This window comes from Leptosomus discolor, chromosome Z (genome assembly GCF_034619465.1).
Source record: "Leptosomus discolor isolate bLepDis1 chromosome Z, bLepDis1.hap2, whole genome shotgun sequence".
Lineage (NCBI taxonomy): Eukaryota > Metazoa > Chordata > Aves > Leptosomiformes > Leptosomidae > Leptosomus > Leptosomus discolor.
Window position 1 is genome coordinate 62,463,112 of NC_141419.1, and position 20,103 is coordinate 62,483,214.

At 36.7% G+C, this 20,103-nt stretch overlaps 1 protein-coding gene across 16 annotated transcripts in view; it reads right to left on the minus strand.

Moving 5' to 3' along the window:
• Positions 1 to 2,535: 2,535 nt before the first annotated feature.
• Positions 2,536 to 20,103, minus strand: part of JAK2 (Janus kinase 2) — a 97,774-nt gene continuing 80,206 nt past the window's right edge. For 15 of the 16 annotated variants that reach the window (XM_086479048.1, XM_086479055.1, XM_086479052.1 and 12 more), the window contains 8 exons: positions 19,820 to 19,970; positions 19,016 to 19,152; positions 17,601 to 17,790; positions 16,577 to 16,701; positions 12,161 to 12,333; positions 10,816 to 10,933; positions 8,931 to 9,044; positions 2,536 to 6,687 (listed from right to left, as the gene is read on the minus strand). In XM_086479048.1, coding sequence (XP_086335174.1) covers positions 6,580 to 6,687; positions 8,931 to 9,044; positions 10,816 to 10,933; positions 12,161 to 12,333; positions 16,577 to 16,701; positions 17,601 to 17,790; positions 19,016 to 19,152; positions 19,820 to 19,970 — 1,116 coding nt within the window. In that variant the 3' untranslated portion in view covers positions 2,536 to 6,579. Of the gene's footprint in view, positions 6,688 to 8,930; positions 9,045 to 9,810; positions 10,194 to 10,815; positions 10,934 to 12,160; positions 12,334 to 16,576; positions 16,702 to 17,600; positions 17,791 to 19,015; positions 19,153 to 19,819; positions 19,971 to 20,103 lie in introns of those variants that run through there. The other variant, XM_086479057.1, reaches the window with a different exon arrangement.

Genomic DNA, 20,103 nt, shown 5'->3' on the forward strand with positions numbered 1-20,103 from the left:
ATCTCGCACTGTGAATTGCATGCATGGGGCTATTATGCACCTGGATGTCTACAAGTTTTACCTTTCAGTCCAATTTTGTTTGGCTGCAATAAGAGAATTTTTGTTTTCTAGGCCACTGTTTGCCTTCAAATTCCAGTTTTCTTAATACTGTGTAGTGTATCATACACTTCACACAAGCACAAGTCAGATGCGCAGCACAGTCACAAACACGTCATATGGTTTTCTGAGAGCAGCGACCTCCTGTACAAACACAGGAAATCACACTTGCCCCTGTACCTGTAGCACCAGCCTTGTTACCCATGTGCTACACAGTCCCTTTATACATTTCAGATGAGAAACTCTGGAAAATATATAGCAACTCAATGCATGCAAGCACTTATCTTCTCAAACCTTTATCTGGTTTAACTCCAGACTAGGACATACTACCATACAGTTTCAAACCTGTCAGGGTGCTCAGCTTTTTTTCATAGAGTCTCAGAATAAACTTGTCAAATGGAATAAAGTTGCACTGGCCGAAGAATTCCACGGAGTTAAATCTTCCTCTACAGAAATGGTGTAATTCAGAGGAGAGGGAGGTTGCTTAATTAAAAACCCCAACCAAACAAAAAACCCCAACCAAAACAAAACCCCAACAATGCCTCAGGTACGACTTGGGCAGAATGCAAATGTCAAAATTGGATCCTAAAATAACAGCACCCAGACTTTCAGTAGTGATAGAGTTACAGAGACCACTATTTGACATTTTTTAGTAAGCTTACATGGATGTGATTTTTTTTACAACTTCATTAGAAGTTTCATGTCTTTATAGTATGAAAGGGAAAAATACTTAGAGGAAACATAAGTGATGCGCACTTGTTTTTAAACCCGAGTTGCCTTGGGTTTTTTAACTGATGTTCTTCCATGACCTGAAGCTTGATGGCATAGCTCCATATGGAAAATCCAACTGATAGAAAAGCAGATACACAGCAAGCTAGCTATTGCAGTCTTGCAGAGGTTTAAGGTAGTAACTCAGTTTAGCATGTTATTCAGTCTCATTCCCTGGAAAAACAAAAACAAAAACCCCAACACAATACAGCTTATCAGAATTGCTGTGCTGCAGTAAAAAGTTAGCTAAAAGTTCTTGAATCCTTTCCACTCCTAGATGTTTCTGCATTGTTCAAAATAGTTAGTCACAAAGAATTTGAAGCATTTTAAGCTTTACCTTGTTCTTCTGCTTTTATTGGTATTATTTAGCTACAACCTTAATATCTAATATTTCTGCACTTGCTCCCAGTTACTGGCGTTATGAGAGTATCTATACATCTGCATTTCTAGGGCAGACTCAACTGTGTCAGTGCTCTGTAACAGACATATTTGAACTAGTGCCTGCTGTCTTGGTTGCTTTATACAATTAACATAACTATTTTCTACTTTTTTTTCCTTTCATTTCTTTTAAATGCCTTCCCACATCCTTCCTGAAATTATGACAAAATATTTTGGGGTAATCTTTGTAAATACTGGACATTATTTCTTTCCTTATTACTATCCACAAAGAACATGCCACTTAGTCTGATGGCACTGTGACAGGTTTCTAAACCTGAATTTCAGAATTCATTAAAACCACTATGAATATTTATCACAAAGTACAAGCAGAAATCACACTACTGCATAACATGAATATGAATTGAAGCCTATGTTGTCCCGTACTTTATGACATGGGGACAACATGCTTCATGACATTACTACATCTCCTACAGTATTTTCTTCTTCATATTTTTTCATTTTCCCAGAAAATTGTTCTCTAGAACAATTAATGATCTCCAGTTATATCAGTAGGTGTTGGGAGGAACAGCAGGAACAGTACCTATAACAACCTTTAAACTTCATTGGGATGGTATTTCATCTCATAAAAGACAATAAAATCTTCAGGCAATCTACTCTGAGAATAAGACACCTTTTATGCGTGCGAAGGGGTAGCTTAAATTTTTACTGCTACCATAGTAGAGTAGCTCAAGTATATACTTGCATGTTTGTATTTATATGCATATTTTCCATTTTGCCATTGTACTTCTCAAAATTTAAACACCACCATTCAACTCTGCTCAAGGTAAGCAGCGATGATTTTCATGTAAAGTTACAGGAAAAGATGGCAAAGCAAAGCAAATCAAGAAGTGGTTTCGTAAGAGTTTGTGTCAGAAATCCTAAAGAATTGCCGTCTGGTAACAAGCTATCTGTTAGCAGTCCCTGTCTTCCAGACTTGCTTGTTTCTAAATACTGAGAGTACAGGGAAGTTCATCTTCATCCTAAAATGATTAGCTTAATGAAAACTTACAAAAAATAATTAAACCCAGTCATATGGTTAGGGAGCACCCGATATACCACCTTTACTTTGGTATATATAAGCTGCTTCCACAAGGTAGACACTACATATGGCTATTCGGGAAGGTCACGACGCTGTCTGTTCTGTATTCTACCCCTTTCAACAGACCAGGTCTCTTCAGTAGTGATTTAAATTTTAGGTATTGTATAAAAGAAAATCTTGGCAGGCATGTGCCATTCATTGTATTTAGTGATTTTATTTTCACTATCCAAACTCAAAAGAAAAGCACAGTTAAGTTTCAGGTATTGATACAGTTTTCTAAAAAAATATCCCTTTCATGTTCTCTTCAACAAACCATGTGTTCAAATGTTTGCAGTCCAACCATAAATAGCAGGTGTCTTTTCTTAGCCCCGCTCCTTAAAGGGACTTTTTCTACTTTAATATAAAGTATTGTAAACCTCTTATTCAAAAAGCAAAATTCAGAAAAAAGTTCTTAGCCACACACCTTTTCAAAATTGCCATCTGGCATGGCACAACCTTAAGCAGTTTCTTTTGGTATAGTGACTCTTGTATTTTTCAGTCAGGTCAGGTGTCTGTGGGTATTTTAAGATTTAAGGCAGACAATACACAGTTTAGAAATATATTAGCACATATTTGTCATGGCAAGGCATTTTCACTAGGCATCAGGTTTTCATAAATCATTGTGCATTTCACATTTCAGAAAGCTTCTTCAGTGTTGAATATCATCCTTTTTCCATCAGTCTTGTTCTTCTATGCTTCTACTTTGTTCTCAGTACTCCATCTTCCAGGTGTTTGTGATCATACATTCCTGAAAAGCTTGCTTTCTTTACACAAGAGTTACATGTCTTCATACTTCATACAGTAACATCTTTTCCCATACATTCCAAGGCAGTTGGTCAACTAAATGCAACAAATAAAAACTTAATTTCTGGGAAAAAAAAATGAAATCAGTTTTACATATCCTTTTACAGTTATATTAATCTGTGCATTTAGTAACAAGTATCTAAATTATGGAAGCTTTTAATCAATACGAGGACTTGACAAGAATATGGATTTCTTTTCCTGAAAATTCACTCTTCCTCTGGCTTATTACATGACTGTTGCAAGGCAATGGAACATATTTAAAAACTAATTTTGAAACTTAACATATTTATACTGATAGACAACAAATCAATATTATACTAGACAATACTTGTTTGCAGATATTCTATAAGATACATTGTGCACTTACAGAAAAATTCTTTCACTTCAAATATAAGTGCAAAGCAGTAGTTAATATTTCAATTCTACATTGTAGCAGCAGTCACGTATGCATAAACTAGCACTTTTTTTACATAAAAAAATCACAGCATTCGGGGTAGCATAATGATTACACTAAAGTATGACAAATGCATTGCCAACTGAAGAAAGTTTCTAAAACAAAGAACAGCATCTGTTAATACAAAGGCTATATAAAAATATGGCAATATACAATGCTACTGTAGATCCGAGAGCTTTCAAAATGCAGTGGTTGGTTGGTTGGTTGGTTTGTTTTGAAAAGGTTACTACAATTGGCAGTAGCAAATTCAGCAAAATCACTGCATTTACATCCTCAACAGCTGTTTGAGAAAACCATTTGGTCTGCTCCAGGACCTAAACATCGACACTGCAGATGATCACACAACGCCTGAGAGTCCTAAGCACTACTTGGTCCTATTCACCCAGCTAAAAATACGCATCCCAAATGATCAAGCCCTTTGCACAGATGTTACAAAAGACTGTATGCTCCTGACCAACAGCACAAAATTATACTGCAGTGTAAAGGCATGGCTTCCTCTTAAAATTTGAAACTATTAGAGTAAAAAAAAAATCCACAAGACACTTAAAAATTATCCTTGAGTTCAACGCTATATTTATGCAATCAAATAGACTATGTAATCAGTCATACTGTAGTAGAACAAGAAAAAGACTTTTTATTCACTTGAAAAAAATAGCAGACTGGAAGATTTCTTCATTGCATTACACAAACTTCCCTGAGATTTTTACATAAATTACACTTAGTCTACTACATGTTGGAAACCAGTTAGCTACTGAGTGTCATACACAGCAAATTGTACATAATTCCTGCATATGTTATCCAGCTAAAATGCTGTTTCAATGCTTTAAAGCTTTATCTTCTTTTGTTACAAAAACCACAAACACACAACTGAGACTACAAATGTAAAGACTTTTTTTGCACAAAATTTTAAATCTTCAAAGCTATGTATAGAAATGGAGAAAACATTTTAAGTTGAACAAAGCACTTTAAAGTTCTTTGCAGCTTAAAAACATTGTGAAATTAGTTTTAAAAACTATCTATGCAGGTGTTTGGTGGCAAGAAAGCCAACAGAAATATTATTAAATGCAATGGGCAGAAAGAGGGCTGATGCAGCCCTCCCTATTCAGTAATCTCCCGTACTATAACGTCATCGTTTTGTATGAGTGACTGTGGGACTGAAACATCATAGTGGTACAAAAATTGCTATACTGGCACTACGTTACACTAAGTAAGGATTTTTTTTTTTAAATTTTTTTTTGAATGAAGTTGAGGTACTTAAACTTCTGATAAGACAGCTGTAGTTAACCATAAATCTTAAGGAGACCCTACAGTGAAGGGGTCCTCTGTTTCACTGACTCACTGCCACAAATTTTAAAAACGAACACTTCATTTTAAATACAAATGTGGATGTCAGGTCAGTTTGCCAAGTTGTATATCCCCTTAACTGAACTTCTCTCAGCAAAAGTCCAAGAAAAACAAGCATTTTACTTCGCAAACAATAATGCTTAAGTAAAAACAAACAAACAGATTATTTGAACTAAAAATAAACAAAACCTGCAACTTCACTGCTTTGAGATGTGAGATTATCCCCAAGTTTTATGCCTGAAGGCAAAACCGAAGCGTTGTCTTGTCCATAAATTTTTGTTAGACTTACTTCAAAAGCTGGATTATACAGTATAAGTAATCTGTTCAGGTAGCTCTGCTCTCCTTCCAGTTCTCAGTAACTGGGATCATATCCTTGCTGCCTGCTGAGCGTGGAGCAATTGCACTTGTAATTCCTCCTTCCAAATAATCTTATGTTGGGTATTACCAGAGAAAGAAATAGGAGGTAACTTGGGCCATTTCATTACAAAATAGACTTGATGTGGTTGTGACTGGCTGATCAGATACTGGGCCATAAGCGTTCTCATTCGTGTACCGGAAGGAAGGTGTAAGATGATCACCTTAACAGGAAAGTGAGGAACTGTGAAGTGAAAGGCATTTTCTAGATTTTTAATTCTGCCTTAAAAAGTTCCCAATTTACAGATACACTTACGACTGCATGAAAATTACAAAGGTGGAACAAATAAAAGAGCAGCATATAAAAGCAGTATGTTTAGCTTTTTCATGTTCACAAACAAACTGAAGACACTGCCTTGTATAAAATGGCTTCATTTCTACTTGTCAATGCATCTTCAGTTATATGAAGGGAATCCAATACTTACTCAATAGAGGAAAAGAAGAGTAAGAAAACCTCGGTAAAAATGTTTGCTTTTTCATTTTAAATTAAAATTTTCACATGGATGAGTAGGTTTTCTGGCTCTCCAAATTAATAACAATTTGCTCCCTTTCCCTCAAAATACTTACAGTATATCACACAGCCTATTATATCTCTTTGCATATATTGTTAGCTGATAACTGATTCAGGCAGGCACGTTAAAAGTTTCAGGTTACGTAACCACCTCTGTTTTGTGAAGAAGCCATTTCTGCATCAACAATGAAAAAATTATAAAACTGTATTAACACACACAAGCCCTTGTGCAACACACAAAACAGGTGCCAAGTCACTACATATTCAGTGTGAAAAGACTTCTGGAAGTCTTTTTTGTGGATCTCCGTTTCAACAAGGAAATACACTATCTTTTTATCGCTTAATCTCACCACATTTTAAACCACCTCTTTTTTGCATTGCCAAGTAAGGCAAATAATGGTGTTGGAGACTGACCATATATTAGATTTTATTTAGAAAAATAATTTCTCTCCCTGTTGAGAATTTCAACACGTTCTCATAGTACCAAATATATCCTGGTAAAGAAAACCAGCAGGATTCCTCAGTATGCAGATTGAGATAGGATATTTGCCACACAGATTTTACTTTCACCAAAGGTAAGATGCACATGTGTACATATGTCAATTATACACAGCAGACCAAGTATATTTTGTTCTGCATTCCAACACATCCTCTAAAGGAGGGACAGTTTTCTCATCCACCCATGTTGTCCCTTATATGATCCACTCGTTGAGCCAGATCCCTAAAGGTGGGGCGCTGGGTAACATTATTGTTCCAGCATTCTTTCATGATAGCATAAATCTGGAGAAGAAACAAAGAAAGTCAGTGGTAGGTAAACAGACGCTACAAATAGTCAACAGTTACTTTGAACTGGTCCAAAGAATATCCAACTTAACTTTATGCTTCCAAGCAACAGTGGCACCAGAGTGTGCCTGAAGTCTTGCCTCACCAATCAGTTTATCTGCTTGGTCAGTGACAGTAAGAAGTGAGGACAGCCAGCTCTGAAAAGCCCTTATTATAAATGGAGGGTTTTTTAATTTTTTTTTTTTTTAAAGTTAATATGGAAATTCACTCAGCTATTTTTGCAACTTTTAAGAGACTTACGTTATTTTCTAAGTTTTTGTCTTCTTGCTTGCTCTTATTTTTTTGAAAGTTCAAAAATGTTTACAATAACAAATGCTTTACAAGTCTTACAAAAAAACCCCAGATTTACAAAGACAGTAATTCTAAATTAAGCTTGCCCTGCAACGTTAACATTCACTGCTCCACATTTGTATATCAAATTCCTAATTATTCTCCACATATAATGAGAAATAAGCCAGAAAAGTTACTGTGCAAACTGAACCCACTTTGAGTAGAAATAGACTTAAATGATTTTTGGAAGAGATTTCCATTACAATAGCCATTCAGCAACAGTCTTCTCTTTTCCCAAACATGTACTTGATACCTGGTCACAAAACAACTGGCCAAGCTCTCACCTATACTCTTCTTACTAACTCAAGCCAGACCATTATTACCACCTTCTCATACTTCTAACAATTTTTTTACATGTTGCTTAAGACAACCTGTACAGCTCCCAGAAAAAAAGTAGCATTGGTTCCTTATTTTTCAGCAAATCTGAAACTGCTGCATTGACCAAGCTGCTGTAGACCCAAGTCTCAAGCAGCTTGTAAGCTACAGACATCTGGAAGATTTAATATCTGATGACTGGCCTTTCAGGAACAAAATGGAAAAGCACAGTTTCTGACAAGAAAGACACATTTCCATCTTGCTTTGATATCTGAAGAAATGGCAGACATTGAAACCTCTGCATTAGTTTGGATATGATTTCATTAAAACAGATAATACATTATCTTAAACATATGACATTCAGGTTATCTACAAACTGCCAAACCTTGGTAATTCAACAATTGCTGTACTCATACATCTAACATAAGAAAGGTTACTTCAGAGACTTCTCTTTTGATTCCCTATAGACTATTTCTTCCCCTGTAGCTTCCCCACCTCACCTGTGCCATTCTTTCTCTTCTCTGTTAGCCCACTTGATCCTGATCTCTCCTCTGCCATCAGTTTTGAATGGATTATTTCTCAACTTACTGCTAAGTGTGCTTAATTTTAAAGGGATGCAGCAATTGACCTGAGCTGGAAGTTATACATGTCAAAAAGCATAGCTATTTTACTTACACTCTTTCCCTACTGATTCATCTACCCAGCCCTACCAGTTTGACTCAAGCTGAAGTGCACCCTGCTCTGAAGAACAGAGAGCTACAAGACTTAGAAGTAGTACAAAAGTATTTTTAAAAATATCTGGAGTATTAGTAAAACCAAAAGAACACTGAATTAATTTGTGTGTTCTGAGGATGGCTTTACATACCTGTACACTTCAATATTCACAAAGAATGTCAATACAAATCTGAATGTCCTGAACATACAAAATCTGATTCATACAATTAATTGTGCCTACAGTCTGCAGGTAGCTCTTGGCTGAGAATGCTTGACAGTGAATAGCATGCATGATAAACATGGGAATTCCTACGCTTGAGGAGGGAAGAGCAAGAGAAGGAAAATACTCAAGATAACAAGTTCTTTAATTCTTTAAATTAAATGTGAAAAACCTTACGTAGATACTAAGATACTTCTGCTAAATGTTACAGACTTCAAAAGAGTCCACAGTTCACAGCTTTGAACAAGAATCTCTATACGGGACTTCCATGGAACAAGTTCTATATATTATCTTATTGCCTTAATAAATTTATATTTTTTGACTAGAAGCCTGAGTGCCCCAGTACAGCAGTCATAATAGTCCTACTTCACATATTTAGAAAGACTACATTCTATGCTCTTGAGGGAACACAACCTAAAGAATCAGAAAAGAAATGTGGCTAGACTCATCACGCAACTGATAAAATAAGAGTACAGCCATTCTGCTTGTACAAATACTTCACTAATCCAAGCAGGACGAAACACGAGGTTTGCATTTACCAGGTACTTGCCCTGACTGAGCACCTTTCAGACTACAGTAACATATTAATACAGTACTTCACCTCATCAGGGCATCCATCTGGTCTCGGCAGTCGTCCATTATTCTTCAAAAGCTCTATCAAATGAAATACAATCATTTGCCCTTGTTTATCATTGCCAATCATGCGCATGAATTCCTGAAACAGAAGGCCAACTGTCATAAATAAGTTTTAAAGCAAAAAAGATGCTGCAATATTCTTACCAAGGGAAAATTCTTTATAAGAAGAACAAATAATAAAAAAATAAAATAGTGTATAACAATGATAAAATTATAAAACACAAGTCCTGAGAATATATCAATAAGACTTTTTGTGTGTAGATAAAAATAGGATGATACATACACAATTTAAAGCAGTAAGTGAAAAATCTTTTTAAATAATGTTAATAATCATCTGACAATTAACCAGTTTTAGAAGGATAAACCTCACAGCTAATTCTAGAGCTCCCTGAAATGTTAAAGATCTTGATGCTTTGAAAAATCAGTCAAACAGAAAACAGATATACTGATGTATATATATAAAAAAAGATGAACATCATTAATCAGTAACTACAGGCCAGAAACAGTAGCATAAGTAAAGACAGCAAAAATAGCTTAGATAAATCTTGCTATCCAAAAATCGATATAACCCAAAAAGTAAATTAAAACCTTACTCAAGAGATCAAAAGTAAATGAGGAAGTACTATTAACTGAAAATAATTTTCAACCACAATATAAAGGAATTACTTTTTCTCCAATGCCACATAAATTTCTTTCATGATCCTTGTCATGAAAATGTGAAACAACTGTTGGTAGAATGTGCAAATGGCCAAAGTTGGGGAAACGATGTATAATTACAAAGACTACAGTTAAACAGACTGCTTTGGCTAATTGGTAGAATTAATTTTTCTTGATACATACCAACAGGATAACCAACCTGATGAAGTGGTGAATGCACATGTAGAGTTGATTTATTTGAGGCATACTCCATCTGAGCCCATGACTTACTCTATCACTTTCCATTTCATAATCCTTCTTAAGAAGAACTCCAGGTGTCCGCAATGTTTATGTTATTATGCAGGAAGAGCTGCCACTGCCTTAAGAGTTCTTCCTTGATAGCTTAGTCATTGTATTGAATTACTAGGAGATCCACTGAGGTCCATGCAGAGATCTTTCAAGCGCATTTTTGCCTGTCATCATTGTTCAGCTCTCAAAACTACATTTGCCAGGACTGAGACATGGGCCAAGGGGGAGGACAGCTCCAGTAAATATATAAGGCTCAACTCTCCTCTGTTATGCCTGCAGAGGACTGCCAGGTATAAGATCGTGAATGTCATTTTCAATTGGAGACCTGCTATTCAGTCTATTAGTAGTATTCTTCTCTGTCCACTGTAAATTTGTCTTTAAGAAGCCTGTCAATAGTCTGCAAAAAGCCACTCCCTTTCTGTCTTGAACCTCAGTAACTTACTAACTTGGGTTCTGGTAACATAACAAAATAACTTTAAGTTCCCTTATTTAAATCAACTTAATGTTTACCTATTTGTTTGGCTCACCCTTAGATTTGGAATACTATTAAAAATACATGTCATGTTGCAATGAAACAGTTGCATCTGGGATTACTCTCCACAAAGGACAAGAAGGAACAACCTATAATGAGAGACTGTAAAAATCTTCTTCAAACAGGTAGGAGTTAAAGGATGGATAAGATCTGCACAGACTATCAGGTAATTTTCAGATCTCCTTTCATTCTTATGGCTTGATATTAATACTTTTTAGCATGTTGCTGCTTCTGCTCGGATGCTGCCTCAAACACCAAGCTATGTCCAGAAAAGGATCAGTAAATACCAACCTATTTAGGTACAGGAACAATCCACATCTTTTCAAAAATAAACAAACAAAACACCTCTAAGAACCATTAACTATGTACTTACAGCTGGTGGGCTTTTGCTCTTGTCAATATACGTGAAGAGTTCATACAAGACCACACCAAAACTCCACACATCTGAAGCCACAGAAAATTTGCTTTCTGTCAGAGATTCTGGAGCATACCTACAACACATGGTAAAAGGAATATTGTTCTGTGTAACATGTGTCTTTTTGGTTTTGAAGAAATTTACTAAGACTGATTTTTTTTCATGAATGTGTTCCTTGTTCATATGCATTAGCACGTTCTCATTTCCTTCCGCTACCTTCACTAGTAATTATTATTTTAATAATAGTTAACTGGTATTGAAAACACAAACCACCTTAAACACAGTTAGTGATAACTTTATGCAAGTTTGTTTTTTTTTCCAATGAAGTTGTAGATCTTTTCCTTATCTGTAGTGTGAGTAAACAAGATTTTGATGTTATAAGGACTGGAAAGAAAGACAATTATAGCCAGTAAACATCCTCCCATCACTTTCAGTGAGCCTTAAACTGTGTCCCAAGTACTTCTGGACTTAAATTTTTCAGCTCCCAATAACGTCTATTAAGATGCCATTTTGTATTATTTATCCTTTAGATATGACATTTTTACAGTGCCTAAGGCAGACTAAAATACAGACAATCAGATGCATGGAATGGCATTTTTCTTTTGCTATCAGGACATAAAATGGTTTTTATCACAGTTATCTGCCAGCATATTTTCTAAGGTATTGCTATGTCTTTATAGAACAAAACTGAAGTATACATTTTGCATTCTAAATACAGTCTACCAATTTCCATTTCATAATCCTTCAGTCTGCCACAGGCTACAGAGTGTTCTTTTCCTTTCTAAGCTACGTGCAGCTTGTTGCAACATTACTGTATTTCAGGGTAACTTAGAGCTTCTTCGGAAGCTCAGTGCTAAAATACAGACATCTACCCAAATATTCAATGCAGCACTTCATCCTTGCTAATTACAGTCTGTGGGACTTCACTCCACTTGGTCAACAGAGGGTCTATGCAACAGATCTCAGCTAGAAGACATGAATGACCAGTGTTTAGGGAACCGAAAGGTCCAAAACATTGAAAGCATCCTGGGGAATGTGCCCTTTTAGATTTCTTTTATCTTTGAATATCTTTCCTGTTGCACACTATTTCTTTTAAACATTTTGGTAATTTTTAATGGGGTTTTTTTTGAAAATACGCTGAGGAGTCCTACATGCTGTTCAGTAAAGTCAGACATGATGCACATGTCTTTCACAATGCTGGGCTGGAGTTTGCACTTAACAGTTCCACAATACGCAAAACAATTGGCTGAAACTGCAAAATACGAAAACATGCCGTGATTTCATATACCAAAAGAAGACTTACCAAAATATAGGGCTTTCACCAGGTTCTTTTACTTTGTAGTATTCTTTGTCTTGCGGCAAGACTTTTGTCAATCCAAAATCTCCAATTTTAACTCTGTTCTCATTCTCCACTAAGATATTTCTTGTTGCTAAATCCCGGTGAACATATCTTTTTGTACCCAGATACTCCATGCCCTAGGCATAAAGGTCACAAACACAATACAAAAAGAATTACTTTTACCATTAAATACCTGCACTTTCCCTAAAGGGATGAATTAACCTCAAAGTTAAAACCAAACACAGATTGTTACCAAAACTGGTGCGCTTGAACATCTGTCTTCTCTGAGGAGTTACTTTTTCCAAGAGCAGGGACTTCCCTTAACTGAAGGAGATAGATAGATAGATAGCACCTGTCAGAGCCAAGTGTTTTTTGATTATGTAGCTGGATAATTGTAACAGCTCCTTTCTGTTGCCAAATGCAGTTTGCCAGTGACAGACAGAAGCAAAACATAATTTGGGCTAAGCTACGCAATCCAGGGCAGATGGGAAGACTGTCCTATTTACCCATTTAATTTAATCTTTTTTCTTCACTTTGTACATCTGCTTTCCTGATTGCTTCTTTGAAACTCTGTGTTATGATTCCTTGAATTTGACAACTATTCTCTGACTGTATTCCAACATGTTTGTGTTGTTTCTCTTCTGTATGGACTGCTTATTGTTATATTTCCATGGGTTGCGGTAACAAAACATTGCTCCAAAGCCACATTGTCTTTTGCTGCTGCTGATCCTTTCTTACCAAGGCATATAATTCTTCTTGCTAACAATGAAATGTGAAAGAAGCCAGTGTGTGCAGTGGCATTACTTAAAAAAAAACAACCAACCAAACAAAAAATCTTGCTTACACAGGAATAAATGGTGGACAGAAGTTGACACTGCACAATGTCAAGAGGTCACCAACTCATACATGAAAGGAAACACAAAGCAAGCTGTCAGTTTCAGAGTTTCACTCCTTCAACACAACTGAAAAGCAATAAATTATGCTAAGAGCATTGTTGAACTCAGAAGTTTTGAACATCAGTATTATACTATCAATGCCAAGAGATTGCTTTCTCTCTTTTTCCTCTTTTTTTTTCTTTTTTTTAAAGTGAGAAATCTCAGAAGCAGTTTGACTAGAAAGTTTAATGTTCCTCTCAGTCTCTTGTTACCTCCTAGCACCGCTAGGTGCCATTGCTGCTTACTCACATCCCATTCCAAAACTGTTTAAATGCCCTATTCTCCATTACCTGCTTATGCACTGGTATCCTGAAAAATACCAAACCTAGCTTTTTCAAAGTGAGACTCCTGGGTTTCTGATACAAAAGGTCTATGCAAATTCTGTAGCTTTTTTTTACTACTACATACTGTACTGAAAACAGTCCTAAGTTTTCTCTGATGATAGTAATTTTTCTGTTAGCCTGGAAAATAGCTATTGTAAGACAGATACTTAATTGAAATGATGCAAATTTTAAGTGGAAATCATAATCCTGTGGCACTACTCTAACAATGGAGTTGAGTTTCATTATGTGATTTCAAATGTTTCTGTCATTAAAGTTGGGCTCTCCAGCAAGGACACCTTAAGCCTCTTAAGCATTAAGAGACTGAAAAATAGATTTATTCTTAGCCTCCTCTCCTATCAGCCAGCATTAACAAAATGCAGTGCCAAAAGAGCAAAAAAGAACATCCCAAAAATCAGACGCATGGGGAAATTAGCATCCTTATTTGCCATTCTACTGTCAGGATTCTTTAAAGTTGAATATAGAGTCCTATTTCTTGCCACCAGACAAGCTGTATTAATGGCACAAGCTGCACTAGGTGACAGCTGCACTAATTTCAATCTACAGAAATGTCACCACTAGCAAACGCCAACTCTGAAAATGCTGCTTTTCACAGCATGAGATATGCACTAAAAAATATCACCTTTAAGTCAGGAACCCTTTACCAGTATAGTAGTAAGGAACTAAAACACAGTAAGCAAGCAAATACAGTCATCTTAATCCTCAGGTATGGGCATGCCTTCATTTCTCTCATACATTTCAGAGAAGAGAAGCAAGGCAGACGGAGAAAGATTTTTGATTAAAAAACACAAAATAACGGAGCGACAGAAATGCACAGCAGAAAGATGACATGCAAGATGCTGAAAGAGTAAACATTTCAAGGGAAGCAAAAACAGCTAAAGGAAAGGGGGAAATGCGATCAGCTAAAAGAAGAAGGAAATGCATTCAGATTCCATTTTTGTAATATTAGGTACTCACTATGTCTTTAATTAACTTATTTTGAAGTAACAGAATGCTGCATACCAGAGTGAAATCTTAAAGTGATCAATATAACCTCTGCTTTGCAGGTCATATAGCAACAACAGTGCAAAGTAAGACACATATCAGTGTATTGGTATTCTTAGACTTTGCTTCCCTTAGAAGTGAAGAGAAGATACTTCTTTAAGAGCAAGTCCTTATACTTATTCTGATGCTGTGTCTACTCATGCTTTGTCACATGAAAGCAGGATGTTCTCCCACCTATCTGTCTACACAAGGCATTTTCTAGCTCCCTTCCTCTTGGTTGGTGCTTGGTACTTAGGAAGCAGTCATTTCATCTGCTGTTTTCATTTTTCATTACCATCCTGAAGACCTGTAGTATTTCGATGCTTCTCTTATATCCAAGTATGTACACACACATGCATCAATAATCCTTTTCTTTGTATCTTCTGAAGACAGTTCCTGTTCCAAAGCTTCCTGTCATACTTGCACTGCATGCAAAGGCCAAAATCCACCTTCCATTCCTCCTATCAGACACTTCTGTCTCAGAGACCAGGGTCATGAGACATGTTGCCACTGTTGTTCCTTCAGGGTTTGGATAAAGCTTTGGATAAGGTGTGAAGACTCAGATGCAAGCTTCACAGCTTCTCATGACAGTGAACAGGACAGGCACCTTACAACCCTTCAGGTAATAGATTGAGACGGCCACAGAATAAAACAGGTAAGTGGCTGCGGCCTTTGCGTGTTCAAAAATCCCTGTTGCATCTTTATTCTACGGAAGATTCACTGTCACCACCCTCCTAGGTGGTGCTGAGTGTTAGACTCTTCCTGCTCTTTGCTTGAAGAAAGACTGTCTTCAGTGACTTACCAGCACTGATAGTTATTCTGTTGCAATACCGAGCGAATTTCTTATGCCTGTTGCTGCAGGATGACTGGGACACAGATCGGAGGGCTTTTTAATCCTCTCTGAGTGGGTGGTCATGTGTTCAATCCTTCCTCTCTGTAGCAAGACTCACACTTGCCACAGACTTCTGAACATTTTCTGTTTTCCAGCCTCATTGCACATTGCTTTCCCACCAAGGAGTTTTTGCTGGAGACTACCCACCTAGCCTTGCTTCAGCGAAGCGCATGAATAGGTGAGATTAGCTGCTAAAGGTTTATGCAGCATCCTTCTGTACATGCCCCAAGTTCAGTAGCTAAAACGTTTACTGGGTCAGTCCAGTTTCAATGGGGAACTACCAAGCTTTGCTCACCAGGTGAAAGTCTGAATGCCTGGAGAAGACCTTGGCTCTGGCAGAGACTCTCCTGCCTGATTCTTGTCAGGCCTTTTCTGCGGATATTGTAGAAGGAAAGTCTTCTGCTCTGAATGTGGCAGGGCACAATTACCAGACATAAGAGTATCTGTGGGCTGCATACCATGAAGAATACTCATTAATTTTAAGTAACCTACTGTTTCCATATCTTTGATGTGGGTATTGGGGAAAGGAATTTAAAAATATTTCTGGTACATGCCTTGAGGGGGGTCTGTATGCATGTGTGCCTTTCCTCCTCTCCCCTTTTTCTCTCTTCCCCTGCCCACCTTTTTTTTTTTTCTTTTTCTTTTTTTAATTTCCCCAAACTACCAAACACGCAATGAAATCTAAAGTACCTGTAGTTGCTTGTATAAAATATGGTTTCTAGCTCTTCATACAGAAATCATATATCTTTGCTCTTTCTGCTAAACAAGCTAATATTATTTAGAGTTTAAAGTAAATTTCTTAAACACATACATGCTGTTACAGTGTTTTTATAGCTGAATGTCCAAGTTCTGAAAAATCAGTTACAGTATGTCACAAACAGTTTGCCTGGGTGAGTGTATTAACTTCTGCAACATCTTATTTCAGCTCCCATTAGGGAGAAAAGAGGTTTTAATTCTTCTGAACGAAATATAAGCTAAGCAAACTATAAAATAAACAAAAATAAATGGAGTATATTCTGCCTCAGTCAGCAGATAGGCCAGTCTCACATCCTGTATTAAGATACCCAGAAGTGTGTCCAGTTCTTGCGTACAGGAATATGCATTGCTATTTTTTTTAGGGTTATGTGGTTGAGACAAATGAGATGAGACCAAAGAGGTAAAAAGTATTCAATCATCTGAAGTTTCCTACCTTGCATATCTGAGACGCATACAGCAAAAGCTTCTTGTGGTCCAGCCTCTCCTTGTGTTTCTGCAGATAATCTCGTAAACTTCCATATGGTAAATATTCCATAATTAATCTCAGATTCCTACGACCTTTTACAACAACAACAAAAAAATACACTTAATTTTTCTGTCATTTTCCAATGACAAGTTTTGAAATATAAATATTTATACATATCTATGAATAAAAGTAATAGAAAATAGTCTTAATACCAAAACCCCTAAATTATTATACATATATCACTATGCAATTTTTCACATATTAGTTAACTGCATTGGTTCAGGAAATGCCATTTATTTAAGCACAACAATAATGTGGATATGCTTGATATACAGAGCAACACTAATCAAGATCACCTCATCAATACTTTAGCTACTATTGCTAACACAAAGCAAAAGTGCCACATGTATATCTGTGTTTACGTATTTCCTCCTCACTGCTGAGACGAAACTCAGAATGGCAACTGACTTCAACTGGTCAGCAGCATCTTTAAAACCAAAGATTTTTCTTTTTACAGTAAGATCTTGGGCAGAACTCATGCTTTCATCCATCAACTTCAAAAGCATCAACAATTCACTAAAAAACATATTCATTTCTGAAACTTTTCCCTGTTTAGTCTTCTACTGTATAGGCTGTACAAGAACTGGCAATATCCACTCTGGGACATTACACTGAGCAAAACTTACAAAATGGTTGCATTTTCCCACTTAATCCTAAATTCTTTTCTAGGAAGACTTTTATGGTTTAAGACAAAGAAACTGGGTAGCTAGTCAAAACGGTACTTCCTCTAAATCAATCAAATTATATAATGAGATGACTGAATAAAACATCCACTTTGTCCTGCGAAGCAGTATACAACAGACACTATTTCCTTTGATTCGTACTCTCTAAGTCCTGGTAAAGTTAGGACGAGTCAGTGACTTTAATAAACACTTACCCCTCTGAATTTCTCAGCATGCATACCTGAAGGTATATTCAATATAGCACATACCTGCGCTGTAGCATACTCCTTTGTATTTAACAATGTTATCATGCTGCAGAGATTTAAGTATTTCAATTTCTCTTTCAAAGTCCCTAAGGTGCTCTTCTGTGCTATGTTGCAGCTTTTTCACAGCCACCACCTCCCCAGTATTATCCTGCAGTGGGTCATACCGGCACATCTCAACACTGCCAAAATTTCCCTAGATCACAAATGGAAATACTTGAATTAAAAAAAGTCCACATCATTGTCTCTTTCTTAGTGCTTGTTCATACTGCCTCAGCGGTCACTGCATTAGCATTAAAGTCACCACAATTAATTACTTAAGTGAAATCCCACAAAGTCTCTCTGAGAGAAAATGAATGCAGGATCAAAGCTAACAGTTCTATAAGAAACACATTCTATGAAAGTAAGCGAACAGCACAGGAGAAAATGAGAACAAGGAAAGGGGGGTGATGTTCATTCATTTTCTCTCCCTTCTTCACAAATTTCCACTTGCACTTCCACACTGTCAGTTGGCATACTCCTTTTGCTGCACTTGCAAAAACTCCTTCATTTAGGTTCCTCTTGACTCTTAATTCTCCCCTGTTTCTTGGTTGTTCTTCCTCCATTCATTTCCCTGTTCTACCTTATTCCCTTTCTTTTCTTATATTTTCTTTATCTTCCTTCATGCAGTCATCACCTACCACACTGTTACTTTCCCTATGGTATGCTACCATTTACAGTCAACAACCAACCATCTGCAAATGGAATTAGTTTTGCTACTCTGCTTTCAGGCTTGCTTTCACTAGTACTTGGAGTCAAAGGAATATATAGCTATCATGTCAATAAAAAACATAAGCCAGCAAGGATCCATTCTGGAAAAATGGTACTTGGTGAAGATCTGCCAGCTGCACTTGGTCATCTGTCTAAGAATGCTTTCACACAGCCAGGCTGCTATGACTTGCAAAACTAGTAACCAAATAGTGATTTCTGAAGCCTAAAAAAGTTCAAGGCCTACATATATCTAAAAGACGTGATTGAATTTAGGGACTGTATCTTCAGATTTCTCGGAATATGCATGCACAAAACAACCCAACCCCACTAGTACTATACAAGACTGCTCTGGAGCATTTTTAAATAAATACCAAGTATAAGGAAAAAAAAAAAAAGGTTGTGTCAGATGCAGCTCTGCATTACTGAAAATTATTTTAGTCTTTTGGTGTGGCTGGATTCATTGCAGAGGTCAGCTATCTTTCTTCTATCTAATGTTATTGTGAAACTGAAAAAAAGATCTAAAAGGAACTGCACGTTGTGGTCAGATATGACTGAAATTACTGATTTCTATAACAGAAGTTTCAATGTAAACAATGTACATGGGGTCATTGGAAGATAACTGAAAAAGATAATTCTTTCTTAGGCAATTAGAGAATTTCAAAACATCCTACCTTGCCAAGTTGCTGTAAAAACTTAAGATGTCTTTCTTCAAATTGTGTTGGGTCTCGATCTTCGAAAGCACCAGAAAATCCAAGTGCTCCAATTCTCATATTTGGCAACATATCACTTTCTGTCAATAGCTCGTAATCTGAGGGGTAGGAGGCAAAGAAAGGGAACAGGTGGCACAGAGAAGCAAACAGGAGAATGAAGAAACTTATTACAACCATTGCGTGTTTTACCTTTACTTGGCATACCCCAAGCTCAGTAGAATATTAACCACCACCTTAATTTCTATATAATTTGCAAAGATGCATTACAAAAAAGCCAAGTGACTTGACTCATAACAAGTCCTGCTTTATTTTCCCAATGTTCTTTTTTGCAGGCCTATTGTACTTCAAATTTAGCAACTGTTGTGCAGTGACTCCACTACTGCAGAGTGGAGAAATGTAAACTTCACAAGGGCTTATGACATCACACGTCTTCCACTTGGAGAGAAGAAAGATACTTATTCGTATTATTGAGAGAAAAAAGGCAGTCACAGACATAACGTCCTTGGTTAAGAGACTAGAATGTTTGGGATAGATATTAATCAAACCATAAAACTGCTTTGAATGACAATGCTAACTTTTAACGTGCTCTCGTTTAGAATAAACTAAAAGCAGTAACATAGTGTGTTTATGAACTTAAATTTCTAGGTCTGCTTTGGGGAATGGTTGCGGGTCAACATACCAAAAAGGAAGGCACCATACGAAAATGAACCAACAGGAATCAGAGTTCTTTTTGTCTAGTGTGTTTGTGTTGTATCACAGACTCACCTGGAGTGAACAAACTATTCAAGTCACGTATAATTGCTCTAAATGAAGGCCTGAAATCTGGCTCATAATCCATACAGTTGTTGATAAGGTTTGCCAGTTCTGTCCAGTTGGGGGCAGGAAGCTGGTGCCTATCTTCATAAAACTGTAGCTTCTGAAATTAAACAGATAAAATCCATTTTAATACATAACAATGAAGAGTTGTAGAAGCCTTAACGTTCTCACCAGAGCAGCCAAAAAATACAGCTCTCAACCTAGACTTATAAAATGTACACCTGACCAATTTA